Genomic DNA, 16,635 nt, shown 5'->3' with positions numbered 1-16,635 from the left:
TTGGATGCTGCCTGACCTGCTGTGCTTTTCCAGCACCACAATCTCGACAGGAATAAAAATCAGTCAACCTCAAGCCAGTTTTAGCAATTGTGAAGAAGGGACTGCCACTCATAAATTGGCATCCACAGTCACAACAAAAGTGCTCAATCCACAAATGACACACAGCCTGGGCACAGTCCATTGTTTCTCAAAATAGATGGATGCCCAAATTCAGTCACTATCCTGTAAAATTTGAATGATAAACATGTCAATGTTAATTCTGAGAGCTGAAGGAGTCATTTGGAAGTGCTGGTGTCAGCAGTTAATAATTTCCACTGAATTGAAGTTCGAAATGCGAGACCATGGCAAATGCACATTTATTATGAAAGTAAGATTTTATCTTTCAAAGTGTTCCAACCCAGTGACTGTACTGCTAGTTTAGACTCTTCAAATGATCTGTCTCCATATCCACAGGGATCTTGATCAGTATACGAGGAAGAACGAAATGGAATAGTATGCAATTGGGGTTAGGTGAGCAACATCTAACCCGGTGCATAAATGCCCACATAGACCCAGATGGACCAATGGGCCTGTTTCTGTGCAACAGATCTGAAGTTGATGTCTCTGTTTCAGTAGCAATTCCAAGATCACAGGACAACAGCTTTGACTGAACTATTTGTGAGCTGGCTGCCTGCAGTAAGCGATCGTAAGTCCAGAAGATGGCAGAGCAAAAGTAGGCCATTGGGTCTTTTGATTCTGCTCCATCACTCGATTTCATGGCTGACAACAGATAGATTCAATTTCACTGTCCCACCTTTCCCCAGAAGCCTTGATTCCCTTAGAAATGAAAAAGCTATCTATTGCAACCCTGAATATAGTTAACAACCCAGTCTCAATAGTACCTTGTGGTAAAGAATCCCAAGACTCCCTAACCTCTGAGAAAAGACATTATCCTTATCTCTGTCTTAAATGGTGACTGCTCACTCAGAGATTATGCCCTTGAGCCCTAGGTAGTCCCACAAGGGTAAATAATTCACTGCAGCGACCTTGTCAAGACTCCTTAGAATGTTGTATGTTTCAATAAGGTCTCCTCACAACTTCAAAGAGTAGAAACTCAACTAGTGTCTCGATTACTTTTTCTCTTGTGAGAACTGTTATGTTTATTTTTATCCCTCCTTTTGCCCCTTGATTACTCTGTACTTTGGGGATAGAATGATTGTCTTCTACCATGAAGACCAAGGGCCATTTCCTGGTTTCCCATTAATATTTTCTCAGCCTCATTCTCTCAGGGGTGTATGGATTTCAGCTCTCTCATTTTCATATATTTTTACAAGCTCTTCTGTTGTTATATTACTGGCCAGTTTGCCCTCATGAGTGCTTTATGGCAGAAGTCATACAATTACAGTAAGCCAGGAAGCATGTTTGTCCAATTCCCATTCAAACATCGCTCCTTTCAAACCAAAGAAAATAAACTGGGAGTTACAAAGTTAGACCTCAAATTTACCTGGACCGTCTCAGACTCCTCCCTCCCCTTCCTAGACCTCTCCATTTCTACCTCGGGAGACCGAATCAACACGGACATTTACGATAAACCGACCGACTCCCACAGTTACCTTGCCAACACCTCCTCCCACCCTGCCCCCTGTAAAAACGCCATCCCATATTCCCAATTCCTTCGCCTCCGCCGCATTTGCTCCCAGGAGGACTAGTTCCAATACCGAACAATCCAGATGGCTTCCTTCTTCAAAGACCACAATTTCCCCCAGACATGGTTGACGATATTCTCCACCATATCTCCTCCACTTCCTGCTCCTCCACCCTTGAGCCCCGCCCCTCCAATCGCCACCAGGACAGAACCCCACTGGTCCTCACCTACCACCCCACCAACTTCCATATACATCGTATCATCCTTCGTCATTTCCGCCACCTCCAAACAACAGACCCCACCACCAAGAATATATTTCCCTCCCTTCCCGTATCGGCGTTCCGAAAAGACCACTCCCTCAGTGACTCCCTCGTCAGGTCCACACCCCCCACCAACCCAACCTCCACTCATGGCACCTTCCCCTGCAACCGCAAGAAATGCTCAACTTGCATCCACACCTCCCCTCTTACTTCCCTCCAAGGCCCCAAGGAATCCTTCCATATCCTCCACAAATTCACCTGCACCTCCACACACATCATTTACTGCATCCGCTGCGGCCTCCTCTATATTGGGGAGACAGGCTGCCTACTTGCAGAACGTTTCAGAGAACACCTCTGGGACACCCGGACCAACCAACCCAGCCCATGGCTCAACACTTCAACTCCCCCTCCCACTCCACCAAGGACATGCAGGTCCTTGGACTCCTCCATCGCCAGACCATAGCAACACGATGGCTGGAGGAAGAGTGCCTCATCTTCCGCCTAGGAACCCTCCAACCACAAGGGATGAACTCAGATTTCTCCAGTTTCCTCATTTCCCCTCCCACCTTGTCTCAGTTCCAACCCTCGAACTCAGCACCACCTTCCTAACCTGCAATCTTGTTCCTGACCTCTCCGTGCCCACCCCCATTCCGGCCTATCACCCTCACCTTAACCTGCTTCCACCTATCGCATTTCCAACGCCCCTCCCCCAAGTCCCTCCTCCCTACCTTTTATCTTAGCCTGCTTTGGTACACTTTCCTCATTCCTGAAGAAGGGCTCATGCCCGAAACATCGATTCTCCTGCTCCTTGGATGCTGCCTGACCTGCTGCGCTTTTCTAGCAACACATTTTCAGCAGTGACTCAAGTTATCCAATATGGAAACAATTATATTTATGCATCAGCAAAACTGCTCCTTATTCCATTGTCTGTCTTTTGTTCATCACCTTACACATGTATCATGCATGTAGGTTGTCAGTTTTTCCTCCAGCATCTGCTGGTAGGAATTATATACTCTGTAAATCTGTTTCAAAATATTCTTAGTTAATTGTTCTGATATACACTATTGTCTTGGACAATCCCTTACCTTGAGATGCATTACCTGTGTGTAGCAATGCAATTCTTTTCTGTATATTTGACTGTGGCATCAAGTTTCATTTTTGGGTCGAAGGTCAGACCTTTACTGTATCAGTGTTCATTTGTTCGTGGCTTAGAAAAAAAATGAAGCCTTTTTGCCATATTTAGAATTATTTGTCCAAGTTCTCAAATTGCTTCTGCTGAGATGTGTGACTTTCTCAGGTGCACCTGAAATTCCAGATCATAGAATCCCTAAAGTGTGGAAACAGGTCATTCGGCCCAACAAGTACACACCAACCGTCCAAAGAATAACCCACCCATACTCATTCCCTTAGGCTATTACTTTCCATTTACCCCTGACTAATGCACCTAACCTACGTATCCCTGACACTACAGGCAATCTAACCTGCACATCTTTGAATTGTGGGAGGAAACTGGAGAACCCGGAGGAAACCCACTCTTCAGTCCTAGCTATGTTTTCATTGCAAAGGGCTTTCAGACTAATGTGACCTTTCAGGCTAAGAATCATTCCATCACAGAGCCTCTACTCAGGTCCATGAAGCTCATAATGTTGAAGTCAACATCAGTATTTGACTGGGGTTTTGTATTTGTTTGATGCTGTCATTCTGCTGTCTTCATTGTAATAGCTCTAAACCATTTTCCACCTTGAGAATTAATTTGCCAACCTGTTCAATAGATTGAAATGTGCCAATCTTTGCTTGACATCTCTTCCGTACTTAGACCTGAGTTGTCGGACCATCTGTCCAACATCTCAAAAGCAGTTATCACGGTTGGCTTTATGAATTTCCTTCTTCCAATCTAAACATTTGTGAGCAAAGTGTTTAACTTATGAAAATAAAAAATACTGTTTTCTCTCTGCTAGACCTGCTTTGTCTAGGTTTTGCACTATGACCTCTGCAACTTGTATTTCCACCTTGAACTTTCTCCTGTCCACTTTGTGGAAACTTGTTGGTTTTCACCATACTATTGCACTTGAATAGTTGAAGCTATTTTTCAAAATAGTGCAGAGTTGCGGGCTGCTATCCTTATTGTAGACAAACTGGCCAGTTCTCCCAGGTGTGGTGTAGCTATTGACTTAAAAACTCAGAGATCATCTGAGTTTATAACTTCTTTGAGTCAAATTCTGTTCCCTCAACTGCCACGCTTTCCTGCTCCTCGGATGCCGACTGAACTGCTGTGCTCTTCCAGCACCACTAAGCCAGAGCCACGCTATCATAGTCAGGCCGTAAAAGCATGAGATAATTCTATCCTTGATGAGATCATACTTTAGATGCCTGATTTCACATGATTCTGCAAGCTGTATTAATGTAGTCAATAGGCTCTTGAATGTTGAATACATACTGTTTAAATGTGACATTCAGTTTTGGTTCAAAGCATGCATTCAAGTTTTTCAATGTTTCTACCATCTTTTCTTCAGAGAAATTTCAGATGAAATATGCTTCATCACTTTCAGTTATACACTTTCAATTTCAACTGGCATCAAGAGGAAAATTTGTCACTATTGTGTTTTACTCAGCTTTCAGCTGGAGCTGTTTTCTTGGTTCATTTTGTGGGGCTTCTAGCAACTTTCAACAGCTCTGAATGTTCACGTGTTCTTTAGTTGCTCTGCTTGTGTACAGGGTCAATGTCAGCTCTACCCTGACACCATGTTACTAGCTTACAGAACAACAGTCTTGTTTGCACTGTGTCCTCAGTCAACAACTTGTTCGACAGCTGCCTGCATAAGTGTCTCATGGCAGAGATCACATGATTACAGCAAGCCAGAAATCATATCAGTCCAATTTTCATCCAAAGAGCAACCTCTTGGGGAATGTACTGCATTTGAACACACTTCTTTTAATCTCATCCTTATATCTTCCAGTGTTAATTTCCCACCTTTTCCTCACATTACAAATGTCCCAACCAACAAAACAACTTTCTCCATTTTGCTGCTCAGTATATTTTTGAAATGTTGTAATTCAGATTTGGTTGTACAAATTGCAGTTATCATTGCACAATTGAAAACTATAACATTTGCTATGCCTATCTCCCAGATTCCAATCAATATGAACCCAATGAACTGAGTCCAGAAGAAGGTCTTGATTTCAGGCATCATAACTACAAGGATATGCGACAGGTATGGCCAATGCAGTTTGTAGCAGCTCAAGGCATGTTCAGTCGTACTGTAGTTCATAGTCAACAGCAGCTCATTTTGAACAGTGAATTTCAGTTCTCAAGGGAAGCATTGAAAACAAACCATTCTACTTCTTGCTTACATGCATTGCCAGATAACTGTCCAAATATTGAATTGTCTGTGTCCTCTATTTGCTTCCTGCTTTCCTCCTCAATTTTCTGTACTCCTTAATTTGCCAGCAAGTGTTCACAAGAATTCCTGCATGACTCTGCTTAATCAGTTAAACATTGCAGATAAATTGTGTTGGACAGTATGTGTGCTCCTTTGGAGAGAAACAAAATTGTTCACCAGATCATGGTTGCATATTTTGAACTGGTCCAGTAATATTAGCGGTTAGGGAAATATAAAGGCATTTTATATGTTTTTAAGAGCAAGTCAAAACCATTGGGATACTTTGAGGTGATTGAGTAGTCTTACAGTACAATTTGATTTGGTTCATGTCACACTACAGGTGACCCCAATGCATGATACACGCTGTCTCTTGCATACACACGCACACACTGCTACAGACTCATACACTGACGTGGACCCTCTCTCATACACTCATATGCTTACACATACACACCCTCTCACAGACTTCTACCTTTACATTCACATTCACACACACACCCACAGACATTCACTCATACCCCCCACCACCCCCACAAGCACATATATAAGTTTGTGGGATGAATTTGTACTTGCAGAAGTACATTTTATTTTGCTCAAAAACTGCATGAATCCATGTAAGATTCTGTAATTCCCTCCTTTAGAAATAGAATCAGTCTAAACATTGGGTCACAGACAGCCTCACACAGGGCACCTCCTACTTTCAGTGCATCATCTGAGCTGACATGGCACCTATTGTTAAAGTTCACTTGAGAATGTAACTTTTTAAAAAAAAGTTCTGGGATTTACATATGAAAGAACTGAAACCGACATGCTGATTCTAAAAGATGAGAGACGTAATAGACAATCCAGGTCTTTTTCAATATATAATTTTAGTTGCATAATATTTTAAACTTTTGCTACAAATTCTGTGTCTTCCGCTCTTATACTCCACAAGCAGCTGAAGAAGGAGCAGCACCTCAAAAGCTAGTGCTTCCAAATAAACCTGCTGGTTTACAATGTGGTGTTGTGTGATTTTTAACATAGTACAATTTGAGATACTGTGGCCAAGGAAACATTACTGATGTAATGTAGCATAATTTGGTAATGTCATATTGGATGCTTATCTTCTGGTTTTTGCTTGATAGTTTTCCAAAGTCACTGGAAATTTGATGCTGTGTGATCTTCTCTCGTTCTTTACTTAGTCATGGGATAAAATAAGTCAGTCAGTCATGCACAATACAGAATGCGGTTTGATGAAAACTGAGCTAAGAATTGTGAATTTTTGTTCCACTCATTCATCCTCCAACTTTGACACTGATCTCCGCTTTTAGTGCATAATTATTTAATCAGTGAAAATACTTAACACTTGAATTGTCTCTTAGCTGATGAAGGTTGTGAATGAACAATGCCCAAATATTACGAAGATTTACAACATTGGGAGAAGTTCCCAAGGACTGAAGATCTATGCCATGGAATTATCGGATAACCCAGGAGAGCATGAACCTGGTAAGTGTCCTCAGTATGCCTATTATAAGTTAAATGGGTGTAAACTGGGCAAGGACTTTTTAGTGTGATGAATATCAAACAAAAGTCCTCCAAAAATTTACTGTTCAATTCACATACAAAGAGTAGCCATTTGAGAAGAAAGCAGTAATTTACTGAAAAGGGAAAATATTGCAAAATTCTGCAATATAGAGGGATCTGGATCTCACGGCATGTAAATCTCAAAAGACTAGCATGCAGACACAGCAAGTGATGAAGGAAAAAAAGGATTGTTATTTGGTTGAATAGAAAAGTAGGAAAGTTTTGCTCTAGTTGCGCAGGGTGTTGAAGTAAGATCTGAAAAACTGTTCAGTCTTGGTTTTTTACCATGAGAAAGGATATATTTTCAGAGAAAACCCACTTGACTGATTGAGGATGAACGGGTTATTTTGTGAGGAATAGTTGGGCAGATTTGGCCTGTTATCATTTGCAGTTAGGAAAATGTGAGGTGATCTTACTGAAATGTATAACATCCTCATGGGATTTGAGAGTGGCACGGATGCTCAGAAGATTTTCCACTTGGAGAAACACAAGAACTAAGGTACAACATTTAAAAATAAGGGATCGTTGAGTTAAGGTGGAGCCGAGGAGGATATCTTTCTCTGAGGATCAATGTCTTTGGAACCTCTAACACAGACTGCTATGCAGGTTGGCTCATAGAGTATTAGTTTGGCTGAGTTTGGTGGATGTTTGAACAGGATTAAATTGGATGAGATTCCCTTCATAATGGAAACAGGCCCTTCAGCCCAACAAGTCCACACCAACCCTCCAAAGAGTAGCCCACCCAGACCCATTCCCCCACCCTACATATACCCCTGACTTATGTGCCTAACACTACGGACAATGTAGCAAGGCCAATTCACCTGACCTGCATATCTTTGGACTGTGGGAGGAAACCGGAGTACCCGGAGGAAACCCACTCAGGCAATGGGGACAATGTGCAAACTCCACACAGACAGTTGCCAGAGGTGGGAATCGAACCCAGGTCCCTGGTGCTGTGAGGAAGCAGCACTAACCACTGAGCCACCATGCCACCCCATTGAGGGGAAAGTCGAGTCAGATGGCACAAAAAGATCAGCTATGATGTTAAAAAAATGAGGTTCGAGGGGGAAACTGTTCTATTCTTCTTGATAATTTGTATGCTTGTGTGTTTATTCTTTTGGAACTACTGTCTGGCAAATATTTTCACCACAGTCAAAGGAGTGAAAAGAATTGCATGCAGGATTATTTTGGAAGACTGACATTATTCTGGCTTATTTTCTCTGGAATTAATACTGTATTAGTGTTCACACTTGATAAATTAATGTTTTGCAGGGGAGCCTGAATTTCATTACACAGCTGGGATGCATGGGAATGAAGCATTAGGCCGGGAGTTACTACTGCTACTAATGCAATTCCTGTGTAAGGAATACATCTATGGAAATCCCCGGATCACACATATAATCGATAGCACAAGGATACACCTTGTACCCTCTCTCAATCCAGATGGTTATGAACTGGCTCATGAAATAGTAAGCAACTGATTGGAAATAACTGGTTGATGGGTCCTCACATGTAGAACTGACAATTGTACTATTGATTGCGACATCACGCCTGGATGAACTCAAGGAGTGAAGGGAGACTTTCATACTAAAGTACTGCAGATATTATATATCTCTCAGTAAAGAGAAGATCAGAAGTATTCAGCCAATCAGGTGATACCTACAGGGTATGGTCGAAGTTGAATGTTGTATTTCTCAGTAAATGTACAGCTTCAGACAGGGGTGTTATGTTATTTCCATGACTTCATGAGTAAAATTACAAATTAGCATCAATTTGTTGCAGTTTTTAATGAAATTGGATTGGCAGTATCCAAAATTGTGAATTAAATAAAGACTTTGATGCAAACCCATTCGTGATGAGTCGCTTAAGATTCAAGAATACAGAAAATAAATTTCTTTACTTATGCTGCAGGGGTCAGAACTCAGCAGCTGGGCGCTGGGGCACTGGACAGAAGAAGGACATGATCTCAGTGACAACTTTCCAGACCTCACCTCAATGGTCTGGAGCGCAAAAGACCAAACAAGAGGTTCACGAAAAGCCATCACTCACCACCTTCCGATACCAGAGGAATACCAAGCAGAAGAAAGCGCGGTGAGCAAGCAGCAGATATGTGGTGTTTTTATAGGAAGGGCTCAGGAGTTGATTCATCTGAATGCTCTTCATTTAGTCAACAACTCCGATGAAAAAAATGGGGCAAGAAATATCTGAAATAGTCTAGCTGAGCGCAGAAAATAATGGTTTGACCTGGATGAACTCAAGGAGTGAAGGGAGACTTTCATACTAAAGTATTGCAGATATTATATATCTCTCAGCAAAGAGATCAGAAGTATTCAGCCACGGTGGAACGGTACTCTCGTACCATATTCCAATTATCAGTACCGTAAAGTGCATGTAGTCTACACAAAAGTTAACAGGCAGACCAGCAGATACCGGGATATTTGCATGCACAGGTCAAATATATGCAAGTAAATATTACGTAAATAAACATATACAGTATATATTTAGTTTCTATAGTTATCAACATTCAATTTAACGATTTGAAAATCACGTTGTGCAAATATATACTGGTGCACATGACATATGATGATGGAAGCAAAGCATTTGAATAAAAAAAATGCGCAAATCATGCCCTTTTAAGGCTCCATATGGGGTCAGGAAGAGAGCCCTGAAAAACTAGAGTTGACTTATCCACGAGATACATCAAAAATACCAGATGTTTTTACCAAAATAAGAGGTCAACTTATACATGATATCAACCTATACATGAGTATATACGGCACTTATTCCCACTTGGCTTGCAACAAGTATGTTATGCCATTTTCCCAGTTTTTCTGCTTGCTTCATATCTGCTCTGAGCATACCACAGACTACACACACTAGTATTTCCTTCCTCCTCAACTTGGATGCCCTCAATTGTATTTAGTCAACTTGCCTTCCATAAGAATTGTCCTCAACTACAGCCATCAATTTTGACATTGAAATATCTTCTGTTAATTGCACAAGCTCCCCTTTCAGTATTCAATTCACCATCAAGTTCGGCAATTTCAGTTTATGACCACTCCTTTGGTTATTTTCAAACAGCAGGTCTGCAGGTGCCATTTCACCAGACAGGATTTACCTTTTGTTTCTTTAAGTGCCCACGATCACCTCTTTTTGTCTTGCCCGGTTTCCCACTTGAAAATACAAGGAGAGGAAATTCTGAGCCAGATACTTAATCAGTCCAAGACTCTCATGTCTGAATATCCTGACGTCTTTGCAACAGAACCTCCCAGACAAAAACTGGCCTGATCAGTCACTCACATACCCACCAGAACTCTGCAAAACATTTCATGTGATAACGATGGTCATTTTCACATGAAGGAAAAATAAACCCAGTTATCATTGAACAACTCCTGCGTTTCACCCCATCACATACCTTTCATTCAGTTCAGCCCCAATGCTTTACCAACCTCTATATTTTCTTAAAATCTGTCATTTTGAATGTTATTCAATCCTGGGAAAATATCATCAAGCCTAAACCTAAACAATGTGTGTGCATCAATTGCCCTTCCTTTCCATGGACCTACTGAGTATTTCCAACATATAGTATTCTGTTTATATCTGAGTAAATCTTGAGGTAATCTAGGAGTGGGAGAATGTGAGGACTGCAGATGCTGGAGATCAGAGCTGAAAATGTGTTGCTGGAAAAGCGTAGCAGGTCAGGCAGCATCCAAGGAGCAGGAGAATCAACGGTTCGGGCATGAGCCCTTCGATTCTCCGTAATCTCAGAGTGACTGACATCAAATAATGAGATGAGAAAAGACAGCCTCTTGAATTGATGCAGGGAGACTGTCAACAGATATGTTGACTGCGAAACAAAAATTTAGTTTCACACTGTTACAGCACAAATTTTAGAATCAATCCTGACAATTAGTCTTTTTTTCAGGTTGCGATGGAAACACGTGCTATCATAACATGGTTAGAAAAAATCCCTTTTGTCCTTGGCGCCAATTTCCTTGGAGGGGAACAAGTGGTGACTTTCCCATACAACCTGGGCAAACCTCAAGAGGAGGAGGAGGAGGAGGAGGAAGAGGTGAGGCGAAGGCAACAGAGCAGAGACGATTATGAGGAAGATGAAGGCGAAAAGATACGTTACATGGAAACACCAGATGATGCAATATTCCAATGGCTGGCTATTTCTTATGCTTCTGCACATCTTACTATGACAGAAACATATCGAGGCAAATGTCACACTGATGATTTTACCAATGGCTTTGGAATCATCAATGGGGGTGCATGGCAGTCAGCTGTTGGCAGTAAGTATGAATTATAGCACAATGCACCATACAGGAATATAGTCCACAATATCATAGAGGCAGAGATGTGGAATTTAAGCACAAATGAGCTGTAAGCACTGGTCTGTGGACTGTGAAGATTCCTTTACCAGAGAATCAAGAGGGTACACCTTGCATAAACAGGAAGAATATGCAAATATGATTTATTGCATGTAAATTAAGTTGCACTGACAGCAAAACTACAAGTTTATTGCCAAGTAAACAAGCTCTTCTAACAGAAATCACTATTCTCGAAGCAGCACATAAAATTACTTACAATCATATCCACATCATCTTGCCAATAATAAATTGTAATTCTTGGCCAGAATTGTCAAACCTACAGGTTACTGAAAGGATTTGAGTTGCTAATTGATAATTAGGAGGGATGGATGTCGCCAGGATTTGCACTGCTGTTTGAGAAACTGAAACTTAAGTGGCAAAAAGATGTTGCCCTCTCTGTCGTAAGCCTGAGATCTCAAAGAGAAAAACATACTCCAGTAAAATAAGGTGACTGAATTTTTACAAAATAGTTAAGCATCATTTCTAAACACATTCAGGTGGGGGCTATGGAAAGGAAGTTTCTTAATTTCGGATTATTTATTGAAACAAAGTATATTTTAATATTTCCAAAATGAATATTTGATAAAAATTTGGAAAAGCTAATGGAATTTTCAAAGAGTTGAATATTTCTTGGACCTTGTATTGCATTCTTCCTTTGGCACATTAACATATGTTATAAATAGCAGTTGCCTTTGCCATTACGTCTAGCAGCTTTAGAATCACTCTATTGTACATTTATAATGCACCAACCCGAGTCAATGGGAAGTCCAATCCAGGGCTTTACTACGAAACTTGAGCGCAGAACTTTATGATAGGAGAGGCTTTTTAGAACTCTTGTTAAACTAAGGCCCCAAATGTTTACTTCGGTGAACACAGAATATCATATTGCATGATTTTGAAGAACAGCAAGTAATTACTCCTGATATCCTGATCAATGTATCCCTCAACCAAATCCTTCGTTTGGTGTGGGCAAACAATGAGCCACATTTCATGAAGTACAGCAGTGACTGCACTGTCGAGCGCTTTCTCAAATCTGATCATCATGAACAACACATTTCTGCAGAATTATACATTTTCAAAGTTATACACAGTTCAAAGCAGGTAAAAACGACAACTGCAGATGCTGGAAACCAGATTCTGGATTAGTGGTGCTGGAAAAGCACAGCAGTTCAGGGAGCATCCGAGGAGCAGTAAAAGCGACGTTTCGGGCAAAAGCCCTGCATCAGGAATACAGGCAGAGTGCCTGAAGGGTGGATTTTGATCTCTCCACCCTTCAGGCACTCTGCCTGTATTCCTGGAGGGCTTTTGCCTGAAACGTCGATTTTACTGCTCCTTGGATGCTGCCTGAATTGCTGTGCTTTTCCAACACCACTAGTCCAGAACATAGTTCAAAGCAGACTACAACAAATGATCGCTCTTTACTTTGTTAGTTTTAAGCTGACAGGCTGCAACAATCTCCGAAGGAAGATAACAGGTTTGGCCTCATGGTGCTGCACACTGTCGGAGTGATGACAAACTTGCCCTCTGGTGGTTACGAGTGTTGCCATTAAATAAATTTAACAAACCAGAAACCATTTCGAAATGGATATAGATCCACAGGACAAAACCAGGATCAAACTGGCAATCTTCCTTACAGGAGCTATCATTGAGTCAGAGTTACACAGCATAGAACAGACCCTTTGGTCCAACTAGTCTACACTGACCAAGTTTCCTAAATTAATCTAGTCCCACATGCCTGCATTTTGCCAATATCCCTCTGAACCTTTCCCATTCATATACGTATCCAAATGTCTTTTCAATGTTGTCACTGAACCTGCATCTACCACTTCCTCCAGCAGTTCTTTCAACACAGGAATCACCGTTTGAAAACGTTGCTCCTCTTTTAAATCTTTCATCTGTCACCTTAAAACTTTTCCCCCTAGTTTTGAACCAACCCATCCTATAGAAAAGACCTTTACTATTTACTTCATCTATGCCCCTCATGATTTTATCACCTCTATAGGGTCATCCCTCAACCTCCGACCGTCCAGTGAAACTTTCCATTCCTCTCAACATCCTGGTACAGCTTTTCTGAACCCTTAATATTCTTCCTTGCTAAGGGAAGGCCAGAACTATGCACAGTACTGCACAAGTGACCTCACCATTCCATACAACCTCAACATGACATCCCAACCCCTGTATTCAATAGTCTGAGCAATAAAGGCAAGCACGCTCTATGCTTTCTTCACCACCCTGCCTACCTGTCAGAGCCCACACGGAGTGGGGAAATATGCCACCACTGTTAAAAAGTAGTTAGTTGGGTCTGTGTTAATTGATTGATTGGGTTGTGGATGTTTTGAAGTAAAAGAAGTTGGTTTGCAAAGGGAGGGAATTTGTATCAACCATAAAAAGCCAATAAGCATATGTAACACAGATAACTGCTTCAATCAATGGATTATGAGTAATATAAAAGAAAACATCAGTATGTGATCATGTTGAAACAGTCAGAAGAAGCTGAACAGGGTCAGTGTTGAAAGGATACTTCCAATTGCAGAGGAGACAAGAACGTGCAGGCCATTTCAAAGTAAGGGGCCTCCCATTTAAGAATAACATGAGCAAGAATTTGTCTGTCAGCTAACCTTTAATCTTTGAAATCCTTGACCTCAGAAGAATAGAAGCTGGGTCACTGAAGAAATTCAAGACTTATTTAGACAGATTTTCAATCAACACGATTGTCAAGGGTTTTACAGAAGGTAGGGAGGAAGGTGAAGTGAAAACCCCAGCCTGATTTGCCTTTGTCTTATTGACTGGTACAGCTGGTATTTCATATGTTATTCCATTTAAGAATGTTGTCTGGTCAGTGACACAGTTTGTGAAAAGATTTAATGTTTCTGGATAAAAAAATATCTTGAAAAGAGGTATGTTTAAGTGAGAGTGCTCTTACAAGATGTCTTCTCATCCATAGCCATGAATGATTTCACCTATCTGCACACGAACTGCTTCCAGGTCTCCATTTATGTCGGGTGTGACAAATTCCCTCACGAGAGTCAATTGGCAAAGGAATGGGAGAACAACCAGGAGGCACTGCTCTTTTTTATGGAACAGGTATTGAAGGAACACACAAACTGTGCGATTACGAAGACTAATATTTACCTCCAAAGTCATGAATGAAAAATTGAGGGCAGCAGGCAGCATCTATGGAAAATAAAGGGAACATAGAATGATTGAAAGTTTGGGTCACTTACCAAAAAAAAAGAGGAAAAGAGGAAGAGATAATTTTCAGAAGGATAAAAATATCTAATGTAAAATTCAATCGTAGTTTCAGAAATCATCAAAGATGCTTGTCTGCAGGCATTCATGCCCAATTAAAATTAAAGGACAAAGAGGAAACTACAATTACCAGAAAAACAAGCCACAACTTAAATATACACAAACTAATTTATTATTGAGAATTATTATATACTCCAAGCAATATTATTTTATGTGTAAGAAAACAACTGGAGCATTCAAAAAGGCTCAAGTTCTGATTCAGAAGGCAATGAGCACAAGCAAAATTTTTAAATGGCCCAATAATACAGCATGGGTTGTTTACTGGCTTCATCTTGTGAATAAATTATAAGAACATTTTGAAAACCAGGAATGATTTTGCCAAATATTTTGAAGACAAAGATCTTTTGTTCATATTATTTCATTTCAGGTCCATCGTGGCATCAAAGGATTTGTTCGAGACTTGGAAGGAAATGCAATTGCAAATGCAACAGTGTCAACAGAAGGGATAAACCATGACGTACTGACAGGTAATACAATTCCATCTGCAGAATTGCAACTGGTGCAATTTATCTGCACTTCTTATGTTTGCCAAAATAAAGAGAAAGGCTCACTGCATCAGACATCAAGCCTATAAAAAAAAGAGACAATTCATAAATGTTGAGAAAGTGCTACGAGATTTAAATTTGAGAAGCATGTTGGAGGTAAGGAAGAATAAGGCAGTTAAGATCTTAGAGAAGAGTAAGTTGCAGAAGAAGACAAAATTGCCCATTGTATCAAGTAGTCCTGCAGTCAGTGACTTGGTATTGTGTACGTTCAGACAATCTCTGACACTTTTGTGTTTGAATGGAGATGTAGATTAAAAGTGAGACAGATTGATCAATTTGAGGCTCAGGTGGAGGTTCAAGAGTTGGGGACAAAACATGGATAAATTAAGAAAGATTAAGAAGATGCCATATATAGGACCTCCAACATCCAAACAAGATAGGTCAGGAGTATTTTGTTTGTATAACTAAGTTCGGATAATGGACTGTTTGGATAACGGATAGCGGAACTTGAGATCTTGTTCGGATCATCTGAAATTGGAATTGATGTTCGGATAACTGAGGCTGTGCAGAACAAATGGTGAATAGAAAATAAGGGAACATAATCTTATTATGATAGCTTAGTTGTTCAAGAATGAAAATGGTGGACGCACACAAAATGAAGAACCATGAAATTACTTTTCTCAAAAGGCTTTGGATATAGGCAAATGGAGCGATCGACATGAAGAGTAGATTGATGAGAAGTGTATGGATGGAGGAATATGTAGGAACAGAAAAAGCGAGGCCCAGATCAGCAGTGATCCAACTGATCTGCAAAAAAAGACTCAAGTTGAAATGCCAACTCATCCTCCAGTAAAAATCAAGTTGGAAATGAAAGGTGAATCCACAATCTTGCAGAAGATAACATCTGTGTCCACAAGGGAGACCTGCTTCAAGTCTCATCCTGCAAAGGAACAGGAATCAACTCGAGCACACTAGAATTCTCTGCTTAAACTCCTGCCCTTATCTGAACTCATTAAACTGCAGTTTGCAGATTTAGGATTTGAGCATCACTGGCAAAGTGAACATTTATTGCTCATTCTTAGTTGCCCTGGAGGGTGGTGGTGAGCTTGCCTTCTGAATTGTGGTCTACATGATGATGCACCTACACTGCTGTTCGAGAGGATGTTCCAAGATTCGAACACAGCTCCAGAACAAGAACCAAAAGTCCTGGTGTGTGGTTTCAAGGGGAATTTCTGGATGGTGGTATTCCCATGCACATGGAGACCTAATTCTGCTGCTTGTAATGGTTAGAGATTTGGAAGTTGCTAAGCTGCTACAGCTCATCTTAAAAATGGTACATAATGAAGCTACTGTATGCTGGCAGTAAGGGGAGTGAACATTCAAAGTAATGGATGGTGGCTTGTGTTATGTTGTCCTGATTGCTGGTAATCTGGAACCTTTTGAGGGAGGGGCACTGGACCCAAAACATCAACTCAGATGCTGCCAGAACTGCTGAGCTTTTCTGGTTTTGTGTCTCATTTAGAGCATCTGCAATTCTTTCATTTTTTTTTTTAAAAAGAACATTGTTGGACATTGACTGAGGGAGCATGCTTTACTTGATATGGCTGACTTGGGGCTTTTGGAAAGTAGAGGCTGTTGTTG

The 16,635-nt window shown here is 40.8% G+C and overlaps 1 protein-coding gene across 1 annotated transcript in view; it reads left to right on the top strand.

Annotated features, from left to right (window-relative positions):
- The window catches only part of LOC122543101 (inactive carboxypeptidase-like protein X2), an 81,232-nt gene that overhangs the window by 62,189 nt on the left and 2,408 nt on the right, over nucleotides 1–16,635 (top strand). The window contains exons 13-19 of the mRNA XM_043681354.2: nucleotides 5,014–5,096; nucleotides 6,626–6,749; nucleotides 8,100–8,296; nucleotides 8,739–8,918; nucleotides 10,753–11,122; nucleotides 14,145–14,284; nucleotides 14,877–14,976. Coding sequence (XP_043537289.2) covers nucleotides 5,014–5,096; nucleotides 6,626–6,749; nucleotides 8,100–8,296; nucleotides 8,739–8,918; nucleotides 10,753–11,122; nucleotides 14,145–14,284; nucleotides 14,877–14,976 — 1,194 coding nt within the window. The remainder of the gene's footprint in view (nucleotides 1–5,013; nucleotides 5,097–6,625; nucleotides 6,750–8,099; nucleotides 8,297–8,738; nucleotides 8,919–10,752; nucleotides 11,123–14,144; nucleotides 14,285–14,876; nucleotides 14,977–16,635) is intronic.

This window comes from Chiloscyllium plagiosum, unplaced genomic scaffold (assembly GCF_037043375.1).
Source record: "Chiloscyllium plagiosum isolate Xiang-an unplaced genomic scaffold, Cpla_swu_hap1 HiC_scaffold_48, whole genome shotgun sequence".
NCBI classification, from domain to species: domain Eukaryota; kingdom Metazoa; phylum Chordata; class Chondrichthyes; order Orectolobiformes; family Hemiscylliidae; genus Chiloscyllium; species Chiloscyllium plagiosum.
Note: the sequence above shows the minus strand (reverse complement) of the source record. Positions and strands in the feature narration are given on the sequence as shown.